The 25,721-nt window shown below is 44.0% G+C and overlaps 2 protein-coding genes across 2 annotated transcripts; one reads left to right on the forward strand and one right to left on the reverse strand.

The window, feature by feature from the left end:
- Window positions 1–9,035: 9,035 nt before the first annotated feature.
- LOC139416679 (EMILIN-3-like) lies at window positions 9,036–13,276 on the reverse strand. The gene is made up of 4 exons (XM_071165635.1): window positions 13,122–13,276; window positions 12,752–12,871; window positions 11,310–12,475; window positions 9,036–11,014 (listed from the first exon to the last, which is right to left on the reverse strand). The coding sequence occupies exons 1-4, from the start codon at window positions 13,274–13,276 to the stop codon at window positions 9,036–9,038; spliced, it is 3,420 nt and encodes a 1,139-aa protein (XP_071021736.1).
- A 5,244-nt stretch (window positions 13,277–18,520) lies between these two features.
- Window positions 18,521–25,671, forward strand: LOC139417328 (sterile alpha motif domain-containing protein 10-like). The gene is made up of 5 exons (XM_071166595.1): window positions 18,521–18,715; window positions 20,101–20,279; window positions 24,731–24,899; window positions 25,338–25,478; window positions 25,646–25,671. The coding sequence occupies exons 1-5, from the start codon at window positions 18,703–18,705 to the stop codon at window positions 25,669–25,671; spliced, it is 528 nt and encodes a 175-aa protein (XP_071022696.1). The 5' UTR covers window positions 18,521–18,702.
- Window positions 25,672–25,721: the final 50 nt, after the last annotated feature.

Genomic DNA, 25,721 nt, shown 5'->3' on the forward strand with positions numbered 1-25,721 from the left:
CAAAACTGATGGAGACATACCCCAAGCGACTTACAGCTGTAATCGCAGCAAAAGGTGGCGCTACAAAGTATTAACTTAAGGGGGCTGAATAATTTTGCACGCCCAGTTTTTGATTTGTTAAAAAAGTTTGAAATATCCAATAAATGTCGTTCCACTTCATGATTGTGTCCCACTTGTTGTTGATTCTTCACAAAAAAATAAAGTTTTATATCTTTTTGTTTGAAGCCTGAAATGTGGCAAAAGGTCGCAAAGTTCAAGGGGGTCGAATACTTTCGCAAGGCACTGTATTTAGCAAACAGTAAATGCCCATTTTAAATGCATGGTTGACATTAAAATCTGCATAAATTAATTACTAATATATTGCCACTTGACCATTCAAAACTGGCAAACATCTGAACACAGGAGAACCGACTTGTCACTGAACAGATACATAACAGTAGCAAGCCGAAGAACACCACCCCAACTGTGAAGAACGGGGGTGGCAGCATCATGTAGTGTGGGTGCATTGCTGCAGGAGGGACTGGTCCACTTCACAAAATAGATGGCATCGTGTATGGATATATTGAAGCAACATCTCAAGACCTCAGTCAGGAAGTTCAAGCTTGGTCGCAAACGGGTCTTCCAAATGGACAATGACCCCAAGCATACTTCCAAAGTTGGGGCAAATGGCTTAAGGACAACAAAGTGAAGGTATTGGAGTGGCCATCACAAAGCCCTGACCTCAATCCTATAGAAAATTTGTGGGCAGAACTGAAAAAGCGCGGCCTCCCGGGTGGCGCAGTGGTTAAGGGTTGGTTAGCGCACACTGCGCCCAGCCCACCACAGGAGTCGCGATGAGACAAGGACACCCCTACCGACCAAGCCCTCCCTAACCCGGGTGACGCTAGGCCAATTGTGCGTCGCCCCATGGACCTCCCGGTCGCGGCCGGTTACGACAGAGTCTGGGCGCGAACCCAGGGACTCTGATGGCACAGCTGGCGCTGCTGGGAATTTTTACTAGGATTAAATGTCAGGAATTGTGAAAAACTGAGTTTAAATGTATTTGGCAAAGTTGTATGTAAACTTCCGACTTCAACTGTATTTTTCAGCTTACCTCAACCCCAGGTAGCAGTTCAGTCAGGGCTTGAAGTAAGAAAGAAGGACACAACATCAATATATTGAGCACTTTTCCTTCACTTTGTGGTCCAACTCATCCCAAAACACCTCAATTGGGAGGTGTGGTGATTGTGGAGGCCAGGTCATCTGATGCAGCACTCCATCACTCTCCTTCTTGGTCAAATAGCCCTTACACAGCCTGGAGCTGTGTTGGATCATTGTTGTCCTGTTGAAAAACAGATAATAGTCCCTCGAAGCGCAAACCAGATGGGAGTGTGTATCGCTGCAGAATGCTGTGGTAGCCATGCCGGTCAAGTGTGCCTTGAATTATAAATAAATCACTGACAGTGATTCACCAGCAAAGCACCCCCATCATGCTTCCCGGTGGGAACCACACATGCAGAGATCATCCGTTCCCCTACTCTGTGTCTTACAAAGACACATCGGTTGGAACCAAAATCAAACCATCAAATTTGGACTCATCAGACCAAAGGACAGATTTCCACCAGTATAATGTCCATTGCTCACGTGTCTTGGCCCAAGCATGTCTCTTCTTATTGGTGTCCTTTAGTAGTGGTTTCTTTGCAGCAATTCGACCATGAAGGCCTGATTCAAGCAGTCTCCTCTGAACAGTTGATGTTGAGATGTGTCTGTTACTTGAACTCTGTGAAGCATTTATTTGGGTTGCAATTTCTGAGGTGCAGTTAACTCGATTTACCTTATCCTCTGCGGTAAAGGTAACTCTTGGTCTTCCTTTCCTGTGGCGAGACCCAGTTTCATCATAGCGCTTGATGGTTTTTGTGACTGCACTTGAAGAAACTTTCAAGTTCTTGAAATTTTCCAGATTGACTGACCTTAATTTCTTAAAGTAATGATGGACTGTCATTTCTCTTTGCTTATTTGAGCTGTTCTTGCCATAATATGGCTCAAACGCATGATTGGCTCAAATGCATTAAGAAGGAAAGAAATTCCACTGTCACGTTCTGACCTTAGTTCTTTTGTTATGTCTTTGTTTTAGGTTGGTCAGGGCGTGAGTTGGGGTGGGTTGTCTATGTTTGTTTTTCTATGTTGTGTTTTGTGTTTGGCCTGGTATGGTTCTCAATCAGAGGCAGGTGTCGTTAGTTGTCTCTGTTTGAGAATCATACTTAGGTATCCTTTTCCCACCTGTGTGGGGTGGGTGATTGTTTCCTGTTTTGTTCTTTGTATCACCATTCAGGACTGTTTCGGTTTTCGTTTCAATTCACTTTGTTATTTTTGTATTGAGTCGTGTTCAGTTATTATTAAAGTATCATGGACACTTACCATGCTGCGTATTGGTCGGATCCTTGCTACTCCTCCTCAGAAGAGGAAGAGGAAAGCTGTTACGTCCACAAATGAACTTTTAACAAGTCACACCTGTTAATTTAAATGCATTCCAGGTGACTACCTCAGGAAGCTGGTTGAGAGAATGCCAAGAGTGTTCAAATCTGTCATCAAGGCAAAGGGTGGCTACTTTGAAGAATCTCAAATATAAAATATATTTTGATTTGTTTAACACTTTTTTGGTTACTACATGATTCCATATGTGTTATTTCATTGTGTTGATGTCTTCACTATTATTCTACAATGTAGGAAATAGTAAAATAAAGAAAAACCCTTGAATGATTAGGTGTCCAAACTTTTGACTGGTACGGTACCTGGCTACCATTTACATGGGATGGGTTGAGTGAAGTCCTGAATGATTACACCAGCCATCTGGAAAACAGACTTCCCCCTGGGCCAAAAGGTGCCCCCCTCTCTGCTCCTCTAATGTTGAGCCCCACTGTAACAATGATGAACATTTAAACACCACCTGGAACACTCTGCCATCACAGTTTATCACTCACGCCCATAAGGCTGGTTGCATAGAGCTCCAGGACTGGGACTGACAGCCATGGAAACAGCTTAGATCTGTGCGCTCCTTGCTCTGTGAGCTGCTCTGTGGCTTAGGGGCTGCCAGGGAACCATCAAAGAGCCATAAAGAACAGAGGTGCTGCCATATCAACTCAACACTCCCAGAAGGGGATTGCAGTCCTCACACACTCAGAACACCCACTCTGGCTGCCACCACTCTTCAATCAACTTGATCACTGATACATGCTTTTTTTATAGGGGCTGTCAGTGACTCATGCTGATCTGGTGAGCTGGCTAGAATGTCCATTTTGTGGCAGCATAATGGTATGGGTATGCTTGTCAGGGACTGTGGAGTTTGTCACGATCAAACTAATTAAGAATGGAGCAAAACCCAGGTAAAAAGTTAGAGGAAACCTTGCCTCGGTCTTCTGAATAGCTAACCCTGGGATAGAATTTGATTTCTCAGCAGGACAATTACACAATGTTAAATGCCAAAGACACACCAGAATGGCTTTCCAAGAGGTGTTGAGTATTCCTAAATGATCCAGTCTTCGTCCTGACTTAAATATGCAGAGACAAGGTTTGAATATTGCTGTCCATCAATGATCCAAAACCAAATTTACTGAGCTTGAGAAATTTTGACAAAAGCAGTGGATATATGTTGCGCTATGAGCAAAGTTGGTAGAATCTTATTCAAAATTATTCACAGCTGTAATGGCTGTCAAAGGTACAAAGATAATTTGTCTATAATTTGTCTTTCACTTTGGAAATGTGGAGTAGGTTGTGTAGAACGATAGGAAAAAAATCTAATTTAATATATCTCCACATTTAATTTTAAGGCAGCAAAATGTGCCCAGGGCGTGTAGACTTTCACTATAGGCCCTGTACAGCTACAGGGCTCTGGGCTAGACATCCCTTGGAAGATTTTATGTTTCCATTCCGTATGTCCTGATGAAAGTCAAGTTTTAATATTAGAAATGTAAGGTTGCTCTGACATTAGATTCATGTGTGTCAGAACCAGGTTCATTGATTCTAGCACGGTGTGTGTTTTTCAGCTTTACCCCAGTTGATTGATCATGTATCAGTTATTAGCAGAAAGACTGGATGAAATGAATGTTTATAAGATGACAAATTCAAGGCTTAAGGTGTCATTATGGCATAAATTCATACATATCTCCTTTTATGAGGGAAAGAGTGTTATTATAACAGCAGGTCTGAGAACACTCAGTCCTCACAAAGCTGTCTGTTTATTACACTCCATCCATCTTATTCTCACCATGTTTCAACATACCTTTGTTATTAATACTCACTGGGCACACACTGGCTGAATCAACGTTGTTTCCATGTCAGTTCAATGAAATGAACGCGGAATAGACGTTGAAATCTATCTCTCTCTGTCCGTGTTGAACCAATTGATGTGATTCTTCTTTTGCCTTTCTTTGATCTTCTATATTTACAGTAAAATAATTGTTAATTGCCTAAAGCTAAAGGATGTATGATTAGTTTTGGTTTACACAACAAGACAAGATAATGGCAGGATTATGGTAAAACTACAAAAGGGCACCTGAAACACCTATGATGTTTGTCTGCGTGTCTCTGGTAGCAGAATGTTTCTGAGGAAGCATGTAAATGTCCAGGTTCTTAATAATCAAAATGTTTTTTTCTTTCCTTTTTCTTTCTTTTTTTCTTCATTTCTGTGAGGTGAGGAGGATGTCAGGTTGAGCTGAGCACTGACTGAAAACTGCCCTGTCCTCTTCACCCTGGATGTTTGACTCATAGGGGGCAGATTCTGTTTCCCCTTTGTCATGTGTGTGTTTATTTTGGGTTCCGTGCTGGTCCCAGGCTTGATTACAGAGGCCAAACAGCACAGAACAGCAGTGAGTCCCGATGATCTCAAAATGAGGCTTCTGCTCCTTTTTGTTGTCTTTTTTCTTTCACAGTTATTTAATGATTTAGACCCGGTAATTTAGACCCGGTAATTTAGACCCGGGAAGGCTAATGAGCGCACTGCACTCTCTGACCAGTAGTGACATTTATTGGTAAATCAAGTGTTAAGTTAAATGAACAACAGCAGGATTGCAACCTGTGCACCGATGTTCTAGCGGAGTACAAGCCAGCTCTTCTATGTAATCTAAGGGAGGAAAGAGCATAAAAGCTGCCTGTCAAGATCACAGCAAGAGAGAGACAGAGGGGAAAAAGTTGAAGTGGTATAGAGAGAGAGTGATAGTATACTGTGATGAGCCCAGATAAAGAGCTCAGCCCAGAGATGTGTTTCTCCCCCATCATGTCCTTCATATACTCAAGGAGGGGAGCAGTTCTGTTCTGTAGCTGTTGTTGGTTCAGTCATTTCCCCTTCTCTAATCCATGTTTTTCTTGAATCATCTTCCCACCATTTATCGGAATGTTTGTGGGCCAAGCCCAATAGCCACACAGCCAAACAGTCTCTGTCTCATCAGAGTTTAAAGGCTCAGAATCGTGGGCTTATTCATATGGACCTTCGTGTACAAATTACATTGATTGACCTGTACTCTGTACTGGTACCCCCTGTATATAGCCTCATTCTAGTTATTTTGTGTTACTTTTTATTTTATTTTTTACTTTTGTTTATTTTGTAAATATTTTCTTAATATTTTTTTCTTTAAACTGCGTTGTTGATTAAGTAAACATTTCACCGTTGTATTCGGCGCATGTGACAAATACAATTTGATTTGATTTAACAATTTGATTTGATTTGATGGACGCATTCAACCCCCTACTTTTCTTTTCACAAAATGCTACATGATGTGTGAGGAAGGATGAAGAAGCAGTAAGGTCATGTTGTCATAAGAGCACTGTTAGTGGCATCACATCACAACCTTGTCATAGCCAAGAGGAGATGTGTGTTTAGAGATGGCGCCTCGCTCAGACAGCCTTTATCTCTAAAAAAGTTGATTTTCTGTCATGCGGCTTCCTTCTCTTCATCTTCTGACAATCATGTTCACAAGACATAATAACGTTATGCCAGAATGAATTTTTGATGGAAAGGGAATTTCTTGTTGCTAAGCCTCTTTAATGAGATATCGAATGCTGCGTTGTTTGCCCCGAGGAGAAATGCGATTGTGATTTGATTACGAGAAATAGGATTATGGGATGAATTTGTTTTTGTGTGCTGCTGATGAAAAGGAGGAAGTGGGTGTTGGTAAATTAAATATCTGTTATATCAAGCTAGGGAGGGAATTTAATATGGCAAACTTTAATACTCATCATGAATAGCTTCCACATCTACAAACTGGCTCCCTGACATTCCCACAGGCTCACTGTGAATGAATAAAATAACAACCTTGCGATTTTGAATATCTGTGTGGTGTCAATGTGGGGACTAGTTGTGCTGCATTCATGACATGTGGGAACTAGGAAGCTAGACAATTTCCGACTTGGAAAGTCATTATAGAAATATGATATCTGAGTTTCCCAACCAATAGGAAGGGGAGAGGCTATACGGACACGCCTGGTGCCCAAAGTTGATGACATATGTTACGCAGCGAAACTCAACAAACGGATTTGGTTCAGTCAGTTGTCTTAACGCTCCCCAGCTAGCTAGTTTATGCTTGTGACTAGAAATGTTATTGAGAAAGTAAAACGTGTCTGCCAAAGTTGGGTCTTGGGAGTGTTCAGAATCATTCCGTTTTTATTGGACTACAAAATCAACAAATGTCCTTTAGCTGTCACCATGGCCTGATATTCCTACATGACAGCAGTGCTCAGCAAGCGGGCATCGGGATCAAATGACACACTGTGCCCCCGTAGTTGTGTTGCAGTGCAAACTCTCCCCATTGAGCAGCAGTAGACTTTATCACAGTGACATCCAAATGGTTACTACTACCAATATTACAAATGATTATTTTAGGCTGCTATCCTACTCAAAATATATTGAAGTGGGATGGAACAAATTGGTGACTTCAGCTACCGCCAGCGACATGTGATACAGCTGACCGGGGGGAACAGGTGTTGCCCAGTGGGTAGCTGAGGAACGCTCAATTCCGTTCTCTACCAAGTGGGAAGCATCTCGATACAACACCGTTACACTGGTCATTCAGATTCCAGATGGTGACCAATACTACAATTTTTTTCCCATCTGAAAAAACATCACGTTTATAAGTTGTAACTAGCGCCATACTGCTGTTGTTTCCAGCATAGCCAATATAAACTGGCTAGCTGGGAAGGGCTCATCAGGACGAATGACTAAACTGAATACATTAGTCTTGACTCTCACTCAATCTGGCCCTCATGCAGGTCCGTATAGCCTCTTTCAAAAGGAAGCTCTAGGCAAATATCTCGCATTAATTTGAACTTTGATTTGTCATGAATGCAGCATAGGTCCATGTGTGCTATCAGAGAAGGTGTTAGGGTTTGCGAAACAACCAACAAAGTTAATTTAAAAAAGATTTAAGGCTTTGTTCCTGATCTGATCTGACATTTATGACCCTTCACAGTTTACCACTATTTTTATGTAGCCAATTATTTATTTACTCATTAGCTGTCTGGCTCAGAGGCTACCAGGTGAAGCAGTTCAGGTCCTTGAAATCATTGCTCCACAGTCAGATGTGACTCCTCTATGTCCTCTGTCTTTATGCCAGCAAAGTGGGAGAGGGAGGGACAGACAGAGGGACAAGGGGTGAGAGAGAAAATGGATGAATTAAGTAGTGAGAGAGAAAGGGACAGTTATGCGGGGGAGAGAGAGGAGCGGGTGCCTAAGAGAATGGTCTGAAGGTGATAACGTGCGGCAGGACCCCTCTGGGTACAACTAACCATAGTGCTGTTGCGTGCATGCAGATGACTCTATCCTTCAGCACCCAGTCTAGCCTCCTACATTTCCTATCTCTGTCTTTTCTCTCTCTCTCTCTCTCTCTCTCTCTCTCTCTCTCTCTCTCTCTCTCTCTCTCTCTCTCTCTCTCTCTCTCTCTCTCTCTCTCTCTCTCTCTCTCTCTCTCTCTCAGGCATCGATCAATTACAATGCACCACCATTCTCCACCTCTGTGTCCAAAACCCTTTAACACAACAGCAGTTAATTTCACACAAATCAGGCATTTGGTGGGATGTCCAATGGGGAACAGGGACTGATAGGTGGGCGTTAGTAGGAAGGTCACCTATGAGCCATCATAATGGACCGATCAGAGATGTGCTTGGAGAACAGAATGAGTGAATTAGTGGGAGACAGGATGTCTGGCAGATACACTAGAGACTGTTGACTATGTCTAGTCCTCACCCTGATGATGCTTTTAGTCTCATTTCATATATATTATATACATTCAGAGGAGATATACACCACATGTTTATGAGGGGCCACTGGTGGTTTAATTCAATATTTTGATTGAATAATACATTCAGTGTATAAGAATCTTGTATTTTACATTCCACATATGGATGAGATTGAAGGTGCAAGTGACCGTTCAGTGTCAACGGGCTTTGCCAATATGTGTAATAAACCAGACAGACTGATTTGTCCATACTTGATTCTGCTCACAGATTATTCTCAATGTGTGGTGACAGAGGAATCGAATGCCTCTCTGTTGCCCTCTGGTGGCTTTAGATGTGGCCTAATATGTCATGCTTTTGCTATTGTGTTCACTCACTGACATCTTTGTATTTACTGTTGTCAAATTATTACTTATTCTTATATACATTTCAGACTAGCAACAGTGACATAACGCCTCTTTATTATACAGACAACACTTTAACAGCAAGAGGAATGCAGATCATAAAGAACTTGTAATGTTTTATACAAAATGTAAAATACAAAAGACAATAATCATACAAAATAAAAACGTAGTATCTTGGATACCTGTAAACTCATATGCCTACTAAACAACAGTTTTAAAAAAATCTATATAAAAGTGTCAATATAAAACATTTGCTAAACAACATTCTATAAAAAATCATCTGTGGCACGCCAGTTTGTTGAAACATTGCCTGTTTGTTTCTATCGTCTCCAGCTCACCCACCAACCATTTGGGGCTCAAGATAATTGTTCATTATCACTCAGTACAGAACTCTGGCCTCCCTCTTACAGTAATAGATTTCATGACAGGTTACTGGTCTTCTCTTAACTGTTCTGGCTCTAGGAGGTACAGGCTCTGCTGGGTGGGCTCTGCATTCCACGTGCAGTTCCTGAGTTCCTGTCTCAGCTCAGACAGCTGGTGAGCGTGATTAGTGAGGGTACCGTTGACCTGGGACACGTATCCATCTGACTGCCTCTCCAACTCCGCCCTGATCCTCTCCAGATCCTTGGCCAGGTGACTGAAGCCCTTACACTGGCCCTCCACGCTGGCCACGCGGCCCCCCACCTCCACCACCTCCTTTTGGACTCCAAGCGCAGTGGAGCGGCAGCCCTGCACCTCCCCGGCCAGCCGCCTCCTCAGTTCCTGGAGCTCTCCCTTCATCCGGGTCAGCTTCTTCTCACCCACCCCCAACATGGAGGCCTGGCGCCCCAAAAGCTGGACCACACCCTTCACCTGCTGGGCCAGGCGCTCTTCCCGCTCCTGCCAGGTGGTGTTGGCGCGCCCCACATCCTGGACCACCAACCCTACAGAGTCCTTCAGGCCCTTCAGGGTGAGGTTCATGGAACGGGCATTGAACTTGAGAAGCATGATTTCACCCTGGACTGAGCTCCCCTCCTCTCCCTCCTGGTGGTCTTCCCTCTGGGACAGTCTGGTCAGGAGGCTCTGCAGGGTGACATTAAGGCTGTTCAGACGGTTATTCTCCATGTCCAGGAGACCATTCTCCTCTCCTCCTCCTGTCTTATCCTCCTCCACCCTGTGAGTGTTTGATGTGGCTTCGTCTCCCTGGAGAATGGGCTGAGAGGAAGATGTGCAGAGTAGTTCCAGGCCGCTCAGCTCTTTCTGCACTTTGTCCACATGCACCTCTAGCCTCCTCCTGAGGGACTCCACCTCTGTCTCCAGTGTGGGCATGACATGGCCCTCCAGCAAGGCAGGGGCTGTAGCATTCTCCAGATCCCCCAACGCTGTCAGCAGACGACCCTCCAGAGCCTTCAGCTTCCCCTCCAGACGGGCCTCCAGGCTGCCTGCCCCGACCTCTCCCTCTGAGCTACTGCCCTGGACCCCACCACTACCACTGCTGCTAGTGCTCCCACCCCTGACCTTTCCACATTCAGTCAGGTTGAGCTTGGCCTCCACGTCCTCCAGTCTCCCCTCCAGCATTGCCTCTACATGGGCCTTGTGCCCACCCAGCTCCACTCCCAGGTGCTCCTGGGACTGGTTGAGGCCTGCCACCAACTGTTCCAGCAGATGCACCCTCTCACCTAGGCCAGTGACTCTACCACAGCAGCCCTCTCTCAGGTCATGTCCCTGGATCTGAGTCTGCAGGTATCCAAGCTCCTTCCTAAGCCCAGTGGCGCTGACCTCCAGGGCCAGCTCCATTAGATCCTGTCTCTCCTGCTGCTCCCTGTGGCACTGTCGACTCACCTCCCTGGCCCTCTCCCCACAGCGGCTCTCTGCACTCTCGATACACTTCTCAAACTCCCCCAGGATCTCCGTCCGGGCCCCGCCAAGCTTGGCATCCACCAGATCCTCCATTGCCTTCTGGGTGTCTCTCGTTTCGGCCTTTGTCAAGCTATCTGCACCACCTGACATCTTCTTGAGGGTTCCGTCATGCCTGATCACACTGCCTCTCAGCTCCTCCAGCTCAGCAGCCTTGGCCTGTAGCTCAGTCCGGAGCCCCTCAACCCTCCCTGTCAGCTCGCTCAACCCTGGGAAAGTCTGGCCCACATCCAGCCCCTCTGCATCGGGGTCTCCTCCAGGGATGTCTGCAAAGCCTACAGTGGAGTGGGGGGAAGAGGACAGAGCGGGGGCGGGGACAGGGCTTGGTGCTGCAGACAGCAGGGAGGAGAACATCCTGTTGGCGTCCTCCCATAGTGAGGCGCGCAGGCCATCCTCGAGTCCGTTCACTGTCCCCCTAAGCGTCTCCAGACCCTGGGACAGCCTCCGCACGTCCTCCTCCATCCGGTCCAGACGCTCAGTAGACTCACTATCCACTGTGTCCCGAGGCTGGCCTACAGAGGGGAAAATAATGTTACAGACACAATCATACTCAGGGACTGGTACAGGGAGAGAGCGAGAGAAAATGTAATGTAAGAATACATTTTCATTTTAAGGATGTTAAGTCTTTGAAGAATGTTGCCAAAATCAATGGAATTTCAGGACAGTTAAGCACTCTAGATACATATAGATATTAACTTTAAAGCCAGCAGTAGAGGACACAATGTTAGAATCTTATTAATATTGAATGTAATATTTATGTTGTGTTGCAGTACAGAATATGCATTGGAATAACACTCCCAGTCTCACCATCCATTTCTTGGCTGCCAGCAGGGGGAGCTGTTGCATCAGTGACGGGCTCCAACTCTGAGTGAAAAGGATGATCAGTGAGGTCTGGGTGATCAGGATGATCTGGTCCAGGCTGCTGGTGATTGTTTGGCTCCAGATATGGTTCAGGCTGGTGATGGTCTGGCTCATGGTGGTCTGGCCCCTGGTGGTCTGGTTCAGGCTGGTGATGGTCCGGCTCGTGGTTGTCTGGCTCCTGGTGGTATGGCCCCTCCTGGTCTGATTCAGGCTGGTGATGATCCGGCTCGAGGTGGTCTGGCCAGTGGTGGTCTGGTTCAGGCTGTTGGTGGTTTGGCCCCTGGTGGTCTAGTTCAAGCTGGTGATGGTCTGACCCCTGGTGGTCTGGTTCAGGCTGGTGGTGGTCTGACCCCTGGTGGTCTGGTTCAGGCTGGTGGTGGTCTGAACCCTGGTGGTCTGGTTCAGGCTGGTGGTGGTCTGACCCCTGGTGGTCTGGTTCAGGCTGGTGGTGGTCTGATCCCTGGTGGTCTGGTTCAGGCTGGGGGTGGTCTGAAACCTGGTGGTCTAGTTCAGGATGGTGATAATCTGACCCCTGGTGGTCTAGTTCAGGCTGGTGGGGGTCTTGCCCCTGGTGGTCTAGTTCAGGATGGTGATAATCTGACCCCTGGTGGTCTAGTTCAGGCTGGTGGTAGTCTTGCCCCTGCTGGTCTAGTTCAGGCTGGTGATAGTCTGGCCCCTCATGGCGGTCTGGTTGGTGGAGGTGCTGTGGCCCAAAGGTGTAAGGCTTGGAAGATGACCCTCGGTAGGAGGGGTGGGTCAGAGGAGGCCCAAAGGGACGTTTAAGGTAGGACTTGACGTTGCTGGGAGGAGGGCCTTTTGCTTTCACTGGGTATGACTTCATAGGAGGAGGTCCCTTCATGGGAGGGCCCTTGGTAAGCATTGGGTACGATTTCATGGGAGGATGGCCCTTGCTCTGACTCCAGGGGTTTCCTTTAATGGGTGGGCCTTTGAATGGTGGGCCCTTGAATGGAGGCATCGCCTTAATTAGGTGTTGGTAGGCTGGGGGTCCCTCCATGCAGCCGTAGCCAGAGTATCCTGGACAGCAGCGCCATTCCAGCTCAGTGAGAGTCTTATGGGCAACTTTATAGACAGGCTTGTACATCACATGATATCTGAGGGTTGATGAAAGAAACAACATAAGCACAAGCAACTACCAAGCTGACACCTGTGAACGGTGAGAGGAGAAGTTACAGCCCTATTTTCATACCCTTTTCATATGGCAAGAGCAGCAGAACTAATAATCTGGGTTGTTTTTACAGCAGTTTTACAGCAGTAGTCCTCGATGTAGATGTGGCAATAACAGTAGTAATGGTGGAGGCCGTAGGCCTATTTATGATACAATCTGTAATAGTTATATCATGTAGTATCAATTATGAAGATGAACTCACATGAGGGTTGGACACTTCTGACCCCAGGCACACTTGTTGTACTGAGCTTTGACATAAGGAGCTACCCCATCCTGCATGGTGAATGAAACAGTCTTCTCAACAACGTAGGCACAGTGGTTTCTGTCAGAGAGAAAAGAATGAGAGAATAAGATCACACACTTTAGATAAGATTCTTAAACTTGCACCTTTTTCTAAACCTAAAAACCCTCTTGCATTTCCCACTGGCTTAGATATTAAAATGAAAACAAAAACAAACAGACTGCTACACAGTAAGTTAACCAGCTTTAACTGAGCATCAAAAGCAAAGCTAATGTCCAGCGCCACCTCCCCAGAGGGAACAGCCCAGTTTATGTTCAGAACGAGTACTCACTTGAGCCTGCTGGTGGGCTTCCCATGGACATAGGGATGAGGATTGGGCCCAGCCTTGTAGAGGATGTACTGGGAGGGTCTGTAGAACTTGGCATCAGCCAGAGACAGAGTGGCTGACAGGAGGAGGATGGGAGGTAATGCCACTGCAATGTGCATCGTTGCTCCCACTCAAGGAAAGGTAGACGAAAAAATAAAATGAAAAAAAAACTGCTGCCTGACGTCAGAAACAATGGCAGTATAGCTTTTCAAGAAAAAGTAGGTCTGCCTCAAAGGTCTGATACAACTTGATTTTTCAATGGCATCAGACAAATGTATAAAGGATGTATAGTTGAGATGCCAGCATCTCACTAAAAATACCTCACAGAACTAGAAAACATTCAATTCTAAAGAAAAGACTTCATTCTTAGTAACCCGATTCCATACATGAGAAGAAGACATGGAAAAAGGTTGTCACAGAGAGAGAGTTCTTCAGCACTTAGGAAAAGCCAAGTCAAGAGCCAGTCTATTAATGTGGTCCTGGTGCAGTCTGTGGCTATGAGTCTCTGTTGGGGTGACAACAGTCCACTGTGAGCTAAAAGGGCTGCTGTTGGACCCTAATAGGGAGCACCCTCTGGCATTATTTGCATATCCCCCTCCCACATTGCCCTCCTGAAAGTAACACAAGTGTGCGACTGGAGGGAGAGGCCTGAGTCCCCCATATGTGTAAATGCTCATTAATACCATATAACAGTGCTACCATGAATAGGTCACCACCATTACTGTGGCTGCTGCTACTTCGTCATGCATTATGATATAATACACCTCTAGATTAACAGGGTCGGACAAACAGTCGCCAATCCTTTACCCAACATACACTGCTACTGTCTCAGGTTATAACTAATAACAGGGCACTGAGGCGATATCTATTTTTTGGAATCTGTAATGTTATGGATCTTCTATGAGTTACTTGATCTTAGCCATAATGACCCATGTCTAATAGTATGATTATCTCAATGAGTAAAAGGTCAGCTGAAGAGACAGCCAGGGTCAAGGAATTAAATGCAACACGTAATTGAATGTGGTCAGGGTTATGTCGTGGGTTATGCCTTTGAATTTTAGGCTACTGCTAAGGGGACATCAGAACACCCTGTCACCCTTACGTAATAACCAGTAAGCACTTTTTCTGTTCCGATCAACACAGCACATTTGCAAAACAAAATAAACAGCTAATGATGGAAATGAAGCATGGCAGTTGGCATTTCCCCTGCTCTGGCCATTTCATAGGCTTCATAGATACAGTATATTCTACCCACCACTCTACCCAGCACTGAACACATCTATGAAACATGGCTACTGCTACACAGCTGGTCTCTCACCCCACTCTCACACCCACACCCCACCCAGACCTAATGGCAAACCAACAGGACCAACCAGGAACAAAGACAAACAAATAGCCTGGGTTGAAACACACCCACCCCTCTTTACCTCCTCCCCCAGAGAACCCACATACTCAACACTCAACCACAGCATCTGTGTTTGTTCAGTGCATCAGTGCCCAGTGAGGTGGCTAGTTAGTGGGTATATCACAGGTGGAATGATTTAGATGTAGATGTGATTTATTAGGATCCCCATCAGCCAACGCCAATGGAGACAGCTAGTCTTACTAGGGTCTGACATATAATGAAAAATACATTACAGACAAAAGACTTTACGATTGACATATATTTTAATACATAAACATGTAGTGTGTGTGTGCGTCAATCAGTTACACATACATAATGTAGTCCTACAAGCCATGTACATATACGTTCTCAATAACCTGAGTCCCCTAAATCCTGCAGTCATTGGTCTTACCCAGGAGTCAAGCCCCTGGGCTTACTTTGTGGTTATTTAGGTTAAAAGCATACCATTCATTTGTGTATTTATAGAAAACCATGTTAACGTATTGCTGTGGACTGTTTCTAACCCAGGAATGATTTATTAGCTGGACCTTGTTAGCCTCCTGTCTCCTGTTTGTGCCTTCTTTACCTGGGAACTCCCTGTCACCTGCTGATGCACACAATAATAGCACTGTGTGTGTGTGTGTGTGTGTGTGTGTGTGTGTGTGTGTGTGTGTGTGTGTGTGTGTGCGTGTATGCGTGTGCGTGTGTGCGCACACATTTGGTGTATAAGTGTGTTTCCAATCCCTTAGCTCCAAGCTACTCCACCATTTGTTCTGTAAACAAGTCCTCATTGTTCCATAGGCAGGACCTGACATTCTCCAAAACACAGGAGCTAGGTTTGGTCCTGGACTAGTCATGCAACACAAGCACACCTTTATTCTAGTAGAGCAGGCCACTCCACCGGAAAGGGTACCGAATGACATCACAATGTAACAGCTGTTCCAGGCTCGACGTCTCTGTTCACCTCCCCATCGTAACGCTCACTTCAGATTTAGAATGTTCACATACCTATCATCATGAAAAGGGAGAGGTCTAATTTACCTGCCACACACTTTTCTGTGTGGAGTCGCCAGTGAATAGATAGAATGGAGTGTGTGTGTGCGTGTGCGTGCCCACATTTGTTTAATTACCCTGCTCTCTTTCTCTTTCTGACTGTTTACCATTGACACCAGACGTCTACATTCTGAGCCTGCCTGTAAACTCTTTAAAGTGAGGTTTATGTTTTCTATGTTTCACCAAGGTTATTGTGTCTGAAGAAGAGTGTGGCAGTGTTTAACTTGGAATCATCCATCAGATTACATCATAAAAAGTATGTTACTGACAACAACAACATAACCTTAATCATTTTACATGCAGGAAAAACCCCATCAATTGTACACTAATGAGATTGTATTTTAGTGCAGAGAGATTACTCCAGGTTCGGGAATTATCTGCAGCTCTCTTTTTCAGTTGTTTGTTTGAGTGACCACTTTCATTTGTGTAGGCCTACGTTTCCTCTGCCGCTACCACCACTAAGTACCACTATCATGCTTTAAAAGGGAAAATGTTTGTGTTCAGTATTATTGTCTATGTATGACAGAGCTGTGTTTTGCACATATACTATGTCTGGGTTATTAATCACATTATCTTGGTATTCATTCATTATGAGATAATATTGATGTAGGACAAATGTTGATAAGAGCAAACCTCATTTAATGGCCACATGGGGAAGCAATAGCTTGTGGCACACCCACACCCATGTGAGAAGTTTGGTGTGTTTGTGTTAATCAGGCCCCATGGCTCTGTGTCCACATCTGAAGATAGGCAATACCTACCTGCACTTACAGAACACCTCTCACTCAGTCCTACTACTATTATTGCTAGTCAATGGGAACAAGAGACTGTCATGAAAGTTCCATTTCATAGCAGAACCTGCTGGGTCTGTAGCAATGGGTGTTTGACCTTTCCATAGATGAGAACAATGTTTGAGGCTCTGCCCCTGGTGTAGTGAAACCATTTAGAGACGCTTGATAATCCTGCTTGTCTCCACAATGTTTGGTAAATCCGCCTTTAGTTTAAATGCACCACAGTTATTGAATACCTTACAAAACAAATTACACCTGAATTCCCTGGTGCCAATAATGCAGTTTAAAACTGTTGTTAAATGAGTTCACTAAAGTGTGAAATTGTTTCAATTGATTATTTTATAACTTGTTGTAATAACCTGATGTAATTTATTTCTAGCTGTCTTGTAGTTTTGTTATATTTTTGTTGTTGCTGTATTTATGTCATTTTGGTCCTCAGGGCACCATTGTAAATGAGACAATGGTCTCAGTTTGGTTCCCCTGAATAAATACAAGTTCATCAAAAATATATAATAACAATGTGCCAAAGTATTATTTTTCCTTCAGAGAGAAAAAGTTTGTCCATTATTTGTGTGTGCTGAGCCTCTAGGCCAAATGGGTTGTTAGTGGACCATGTCTTTAATCATTTGCATTTGAAACTGTTGGAGAATTAATCATTATCCATTGATACACCATGAAACAAAAGGCTGGTCCTCTGCAGACCAGCCTTAACCTACTGTTAATATCCCAGGCTCTTTGATGTTCCCTCCAGTTCCCTTTCATATTTTAGGCCTCTTACCAGGCCAAATGTGCCCATGCTAATACATTAGTCCCTATGTGCCCCCTAAAGTATCTGCTGCTTCATAGATATCATGTTGTCATAGCAACAATGATAGGCCTACACCCCGAGAAGTCACGTGCCCATGCCCTGGTACTTAGACCTAAAGCTGTTTGTTGTCACTGGGTTAGTATGTCCCACGTGTGGTTTGTGGGGCTGATTGGTCCAGTAGGTGTTCTGGGATTTACCATCAATGGGCTCCCGAGTGGCGCAGCGGTCTAAGGCACTGCATCTCAGTGCTAGAGGCGTCACTACAGACCTTGGTTCAATTCCAGGCTGTATCACAACTGGCCGTGATTGGGAGTCCCATAGGGCGGCACACAATTGGCCCAGCGGTTAGGGTTTGGTCGGGGTAGGCCGTTATTGTAAATAAGAATTTGTTCTTAACTGACTTGCCTAGTTCAGTAAAGGTTAAATATGTTATTTATTTTTAAATATCCAACCACAACCATTAGTAATGGTTGTATCCAACCATAAATGATATAGAAGTAGAATGGGTAGAACAGACGTAGTTCACTAAAAGCCACATGGTTTTTCACTGGTGTAACATGTCAACTCTGTTGACAGTTAGCAGCCTGATGATCTGTCAAACTGTAAAACTGATCCCATGCCATGACCCCACTCTCCAAGGGTGTTTTAGGGGAAGTGGGATATGCTGAAAACACATTACTATTTCACCACACACTTGTACATGTGTGAATCAGGACAAATATAAGCACCCCTTATTTGACCTTTTGACTTCTTATTTACAGTAAGGGCCACTGCCTAAAGCCTTGGGTTTCCCCTTGGCTATCTTTGCTCTGAGGCTCCACCATGGATGAAATGGTGGTCCCCAGGAGCACCAGAGCTCTGGCTCCTTTTCTTTGGTAAATAAAGGCAGGAGGATCTCTTATGCTGCATGTTCTCTATTCTATTTTGCTTCTAGCGTGTGAGTCTTGCGCTGGCTTTTCATCAGCCGGTGTTCAAAGTCTCTCCACTGGCTGCGCTAATTACAGGGCTCTGGGCAGCACTTTGAGACCGCTCATGCTGGCTCTTGAGAAAAAGCCGCGCGACTGATTCTCATGACGATATGAACCACACATACATGCAGTAGCTCCGCACTGACAGACTCAGTCAGCCAACATCATTGGGACATTCCGTACCGAAAGAGACTCATAACTTCACCCAGTACAGGACACTATTAGCTGCACCATCCGATAAGAGGTTGCGCTAGAGCGTATCTGTGTTTATTTTTTTACTTAGTGAAACGCTTCCAGTGTCAATTTTGACATTTGGCAGCCTATTTGAATGCTGCATGAGTTAATTCCTCCATTCAACCCTGGATATAACCGATGAACTCACGAGATGTAGAGTTGTCTACTGGCAGTGGCACCTGAGTGGCGGTAAATTGTTAGACCATACTGTCAGTGTAGACTTTGGCGGAACGGAGAGGAGTCCACAAACCGAGGATTACCTGTTGGATACTTTTACCAGTGCTGTCGCAGGGAAAGGTGAAACGGCATGGCTGTGGACGGTAATTGAGATCCAATAGTCGTGCATGCGGACATCTCAATAGACGAATCATCCCCTATCTTCTCTTGTGATATACTTTCTATTGTCGGTAAAGCCAGATTAAGCTAAACAAGTGAGCAGTGTAGCATTAGTTTTGCTGAACTTGCATGACCACTTCCCCTGCTTATTTTTGGCTTTAGATTTCAGAATTTAGGTGGAATTTTTATGCAGCACAAACAGAAACCGCTGTCCGGACGGCGTGGTGCTGAAATTGATAGCGATTAAGGGTGACGGATTAGGGTCCATTTGCTTACAGTGATCACTGGCCATATAACCCATTCCTTACAATGGGTTATTGCATTACATTCCTTAACGCCTATTTTGAAATGAAGGAACCAGTTGTTCACTGAAGATCGGGTACATCTCAGATTCGATGTTTTCAAACACTTCTAGTGTATTTTTATTGAAGTTACTTTTCTAAGTGGCATGAAGCAACATACACCCATGCCCCATGCTGAAGACCTAGACTAGAGGGTTGATATCGAAGGGTTATGTCCATTATGAAATGTTCTCCACCAGTGGCATTCATATGGCTTGGCTTGATAACGAGCTGCCTTTGCGAGCCTTGGCTCTGTTGGGGGTCTGGAATAACGGGGATACTGGATGATGCAGAGGAGGGGCACAAGCAAAAGGACCAAAATATACCCTTTCATCTCCTCTCCTCTCATGCTCTCCTCTACTGTCTCTTGTTCTGTCCTCATTTAAACTTAACCTTTGTCAATTAGAAAATAACATTTGAATGAACATCACACACACACTACTCAAAACATCACTTCCAACACAGACAGAAAATCAACCCAATCTGGCACATTAATTAGTAATGACCTGTGGCTGGTTGCCAGGTTATGCTGCAGTAATAGTGTGTTTACTCTAGCTAGCACCTTTTCCCTTCATTATGATACTGAAAAGACACTTCCTGCCTGTAGAATGGGATAGGGTGTGTGTCTGCCAGTAACTAAACATAATGATGAGCGACTGATTTATATGCAGTAGTCATGTGGAGTTGCCAGAAATGCCTGGGAGCTATCTGGGTAAAAGTTGAAGTTCCTTTGAACATCAGCTCATAATGACTCAGTTTAATGGCTCAGCCATTATAACACCTGCTTGGTCTGTCTGGAAAAACACCTAGTAATGATGGTTGAGACCATCTGTCAATGAGAAGGCCCCCAGGGTTTTACAATTCTTTGGCATATATTTTTCCAGATTTCACATGGCATTTCTAGTGCAAATTACAGCATAGTCAGTGAGAGAATTTCAAGCACCACAAGCCTGTGACTTTACTGCCGCTGTTATAGTCAAATCCTATTGCTCAAATCAAAACTGTATGTGTCTCTTTTACTCTTGTAGCGGCCTCCAGTTTCAGTTTCTGCCGGCCTGCTGTGGAATACAGAGCGCTGCCGGAGGACTTCAACCACCTGAGTCGACGGACAGGAGGGAACCTGACTTGGCATGATGGGCGGGGTCAGAAAACAGCAGGGGGCCGGACAGTGAAGCTGCTCCAACAGCCTGGGACAGAGAAATATCAGGTGGAGTACCTCAACTATTTTAGATCTCTATTTCTGCATATCAGATCATAATCACAGATCAGATGTGAAAAGTGACCCCATTTCTGTAGGGCTTTACGGCCATGATGCTAATGGCTGCCTTTTTATACTGTATCTGTTTCTAGTCATCCACTACATCTCTAATTGGTAGGCCTATTCTAGATGCACATGTACATTTAGAAAAAGGAAAGAGCTTCATGGGTTATTATTCCTCTCAGATCAGTCTTTTTCAATCATTAATTGACGTGTATGTACGCTTCTCTCTGGCCCTGTGTAATTTACCAACACAAAAGCTTCTCTCTTCACAAAGACAAAATATAAAAATATTATATGACAAATGCAATGGACTTTATCCATTGTTCCAACACGAGTAGCACTTTGTTCGTGGAGAATGGAAGATGCTGTTTATCCAGAGGGCTATGGGGCACTCAGACTGTCCAGCCTTTTATAATGACTTTAAAAAGAACTGCTGTCCTTCCTATGTACAGAAACACCAGCCTTTGTCGGTGGACTGAGAGCTAAAATGTGCAATATACTGTATGACATCTAATGGCTGTGGGGAACCTTACAGTATGTGCTCTGGCAGATATGTTTTATAACAAAGCATGTCTAGCAATTTTGTGTGAACTGGGCCATAGCTCTACTATTTGGAGCAGGGGGGGGGGGGGTCCTGGTTCTCGGTTCCCGGTGCTTGGTTCAATTAATGCTAGGGTAATAGGGGGTAACTAGCCCATGGGGCATCTCTCCCCTTGTTTTCAGTCACAGGTGGGGACTGGATTAGGTGTGAGTAGTGCAGTAGGTGGGCTCGTGAGTTTTACTGGGGATAGCTTTATTTGTGACCTACAGGTACAAATTAGAATCGTGCAATAGCAAAGCATAAGAGAGTTGCCACATCAATGTTACACTGAGTTAATTAGTTCAGTTATTGTTATTAAATGTTATATTCCAATGTTATTTAATGTTATTAGTTATATTCCATTCCAATTTTATATTCCAAATATATATGTTTTTTGGGGGGGAAACCTTTTGCTCCTGAATGTCATTTTAAAGACTGTAAGGATTTAAATTCTTGCATTATTCAAATCATATTTAGTGCAATTGTACATAATGGATTGTATAGAAAATGTTACACCCGGTATTTTAAAAAATCCCCTTTTTTGAAAACAACATTTCATAAAATAACTGAAAAAGTGTAAACTGTAGCCATTTTTTTACCTTTATAGTTTATTCGCCTAAGCATGATCTTCCACATATCATTTTTTTCTCCAGACGTTGCTCTTTTGTGTCAAAAATTAGACATGTTCTTAGGGGGGGCTAGTTACCCACTAGCACCCTATCTGATATATTCTGGTATTCCCTTTACGTGGTATTACAGTGCAGTGAACCTTTTGTGTTTTTTAAATTGACTTCAAATCATGTTATTGCAATTTCATTGTGACTGTTTTTTTTAACCAATGAATGAAGGAATCTCTGCTATACATTGCGGTTTCCGAGTACCCTACAAATTTGGGTTGATGACAGAGATACTTCCCTTCCCCTTCCATGCATGCATATGCTTCATGCTTTATGTCTTTCACGATCAATGCAATGCATTACATAATCTTGTATCATGAATGTCTGTGATGAAAAATGCAGGGAGAGAGCTTATTTGTTTTTGTTTGTTGCTGGCCAAATTCAGGCCAAGGGGTGTAAAACTAGTATGTTGAGTTCAAACCTTTTGAACTTTAAGTGGGGCTGCTGGAGAAGAAGAGCAGAGCAGAAAAGGAGAGAACACTGCATTCATTGATTTTTAAATTGAATGAATGATCAAAGGCTTCATTTGATTAGTCACCCATATCCTGCTGAGATTCCAAGTGAAGGAATTTGGTATTGGGATAAGACTGACCCACATGCACTCTGGTTTGATGCTGATGCTCATTGCTCACAGAACTATGTTCCCTGATCTTATAGTTTCAGATGAATGTATGCGTTTGATCTGCAGGGGGACCTTTTATATGATAGGCTTCATTAGTGATGGGTTTAGTGTGTATATATGCTAATGTGAGAGCAATAACATTACTGTCGGGCAGGCGGTATTGGAACAAGAGGTCTGATACCAACAGTCTCAGAGACAGTTTATATCAACAAGTCATGAGACTGCTGAACACTTGAACTGGACTGACCAGCTGCTCATGCACACACCCACACAGACATACAGTACACACACACACACACACACACACACACACACACACACACACACACACACACATACAGTACACTACGAGACCAAAAGTTGCCCGTCGAACATCTCATTCCAAAATCATGGGCATTAATATGGAGTTGGTCCACCCTTTTCTGCCTTCTTCTGTGAAGGCTCTTCACAAAGTTGGAAGCATAGAATCGTCTAGAATGTATTTGTATGCTGCATTGTTAAGAGTTCCCTTCACTGGAATTAAGGGGCCTAGCCCAAACCATGAAAAACAGCCCCAGACAATTATTCCTCCTCCACCAAACTTTACAGCTGGCACGATGCATTCGGGCAGGTAGCGGTCTCCTGGCACCTGCCAAACCCACATTAATCCGTCGGACTGCCAGATGGTGAAGCATGATTCATCCCTCTAGAGAATGCTTTTCCACTGCCCCAAAGTCCACTGCTCCAGTTTTTACACGCTACGCGCTTCAGCACTCAGCGGTCTCGTTCTGTGAGCTTGTGTGTCCTACCACTTTGCGGCTGAGCCGTTGTTGCTCCTAGACGTTTCCACTTCAAAATAACAGCACTTACACTTGACCGAGGCAACTCTAGCAGGGCAGAAATTTGACGAACTGACTTGTTGAAAAGGTGGCATCCTATGACGGTGACACATTGAAAGACACTGAGCCCTTCAATACGGGCAATTCTACTGTCAATGTTTGACTATGGAGATTGCATGGCAGTGTCCTCGATTTTATACACCTGTCAGCAACGGGTTTGGCTGAAATAGCCGAATCCACTAATTTGAAAGGTTGTCCACATATTTTTGGCCAAGTAGTGTATATTCATGCTACACACACATCACAACTGATGCTACCAGACTCTTATTAAGCTGCTTAATTTAAACGCATTGCCCCCAATCTCCTCTTCCCCGAAACACATGTAAATATTGGACTATAAATTGTGCCTTCCTGTATTATACTGATGCTAAAATGTTTATACTGAGCCGTTTACTTTGTTTGTATTCTTATCTTGTATTATTTCTTATTGTTGCATTGTCGAGAAGGAACCTGCAGTAAGCATTTTGTCATGACACATGATGTTTACCATATGTATCCCGTACATATGACTAATAAAATGTGAAATGTGAAACTTGAACCTTGACACCCACTGCTGCTTGGTGTGTGTGTGTGTGTGTGTGTGTGTGTGTGTGTGTGTGTGTGTGTGTGTGTGTGTGTGTGTGTGTGTGTGTGTGTGTGTGTGTGTGTGTGTGTGTGTGTGTGTGTGTGTGTGTGTGTGTGTGTGTGTGTGTGTGTGTGTGTGTGTGCAATAACCAAGGCTTATTAGCTTTTGCATGACTTTGCCAGAAATGCTGTGGTTGCAGAGATAAGTTAAAGTGGTATGAACATGAGTTCAGTAAAGGATGGCAGTGGTGTGAAGTACTTAAGTTAAAATACTTTAAAGTTCTACTTATGTCGTTTTTTGGGGTATCTGTACTTTACAATTTATATTTTTGAAAACTTTTACTTTTACTTCACGACATTCCTAAAGAAAATAATGTACTTTTTTACTCCAAACATTTCCCTGACACCCAAAGTACTTATTACATTTTGAATGCTTAGCAGGACAGGAAAATGGTCAATTTAAACACTTATCAAGAGAACAACCCTGGTCATCCCTACCACCTCTGATCTGTCGGACTCACTAAACACAAATGCTTTGTTTGTAAATTATGTCTGAGTGTTGGAGTGTGCCCCTGGCTATCGATACATTTTAAAAACAAGAGAATTGTGCCATCTGGTTTGCTTTATATAAGTAATTTGAAATATATTTTGATACTTTTGATACTCAAGTAGTATTTTATGGGTGACTTTTACTTGAGTCATTTTCTATTAAGGTATCTTTACTTGACAATTGGGTACTTTGTCCACCACTGAAGGAATGTCACTCCCATCACTATATTCCTGGCAACTGCATTGTCATGCATTATATCTGTGTGGCTAAGATCATGAAAGTGGTCCTTGGTGACCAGAAGAAAGAAAGACCCCTGGGTGTTTGAACAGATGTTTTGATGGATGAAGGATGTGCTAGTCTAACTGACGTGGTGAGGTTGTCATCCCTTGAGGCACTCAAGGTTAAAACACATCACTTAAATGGGAGGGGAGGGGTCTGAGAGATAATGGAAGCAGTAGAGGGCCAGAAAGGAAATATGACATTGCAGAAATAAAATATTCAGTGTGTGTGCTTGGGTGTATTTCAGCGCCGTTCAGGCGACTCCTATGGAATCTACCACACCAGCCCCACCCAGCCTAGTCTGATCCAGCCTGTGGTGTTATGGACTCAGCAGGACGTCTGCAGGTGGTTGAAGAAACACTGTCCTCACAACTACCTGACCTACGTAGAGGCCTTCTCTCATCACGCCATCACAGGTATCAACTAGGACACGTGTATTACAGGCACAAAGAACATCATTCATAATTACAGAATCAGAGTAAAATACAGTTGGTTTGAGTAGATACAAGTGCACTAACCCGAAATCATAATTTACAATCATAAAAGGAGGCTAAAATACAGTAAGAGTGGATGGCTGGCAGAGTAGAGTTAGTTGAATAACTATGCTTGTAATACTCTTTACCCAATACAGGTATCAAAGGGTACAGGTGCACTAGCAAGTGCACTATTCATTAATAATCATGCAATGAGATTGGAATACAGCAGGTATGGGTGGATACAAGCGCACTAGCAGAAAAACCATAATTCATCATCAGAAAATGCTAGTAAAATATACAATACAGTCGGTGTGGGTGTGTACGAGTAGTGACAGTTGAATCACTTAATGACAGCCTCCTCTCTCTGTTCCCTGTCAGGCCGTGCTCTGTTGCGTCTGAATGGAGAGAAGCTGGAGAGGATGGGCTTGGTGCAAGAGACACTGAGGCAGGAGCTCCTACAGCAGGTGCTTCAACTGCATATGCAAGAGGAGGGACGAAACCTGCAGCTCCTTAGCAGAGGTGTGTGTGTGTGTGTGTGTGTGTGTGTGTGTGTGTGTGTGTGTGTGTGTGTGTGTGTGTGTGTGTGTGTGTGTGTGTGTGTGTGTGTGTGTGTGTAAATTACAGATAACATTTGAATGTAATTCTAACAGTTCCTATTTTCTCTCCTTGTCTTTCTCTTGTAACAGGAGGCTCCTTTGGAAATCTATCGTAACATAACATTCAATTTCTGACTGGGTTGTTTACAGTGAAAACTGGAAAGAT

This window comes from Oncorhynchus clarkii, chromosome 9 (assembly GCF_045791955.1).
Source record: "Oncorhynchus clarkii lewisi isolate Uvic-CL-2024 chromosome 9, UVic_Ocla_1.0, whole genome shotgun sequence".
NCBI lineage: Eukaryota > Metazoa > Chordata > Actinopteri > Salmoniformes > Salmonidae > Oncorhynchus > Oncorhynchus clarkii.

Excerpts from the sequence above, each read along its gene's own strand:
- LOC139416679 (XM_071165635.1), bottom strand. The coding sequence starts at position 13,276 with ATGCACATTGCAGTGGCATTACCTCCCATCCTCCTCCTGTCAGCCACT. Across the intron at positions 12,476-12,751 it reads CAGAAGTGTCCAACCCTCAT|ATATCATGTGATGTACAAGC; the intron begins GTGAGTTCATCT and ends ATCAACCCTCAG. Across the intron at positions 11,015-11,309 it reads TGGCAGCCAAGAAATGGATG|GCCAGCCTCGGGACACAGTG; the intron begins GTGAGACTGGGA and ends TCCCCTCTGTAG.
- LOC139417328 (XM_071166595.1), top strand. Across the intron at positions 24,900-25,337 it reads CTCTCATCACGCCATCACAG|GCCGTGCTCTGTTGCGTCTG; the intron begins GTATCAACTAGG and ends GTTCCCTGTCAG. Across the intron at positions 25,479-25,645 it reads CCTGCAGCTCCTTAGCAGAG|GAGGCTCCTTTGGAAATCTA; the intron begins GTGTGTGTGTGT and ends CTCTTGTAACAG.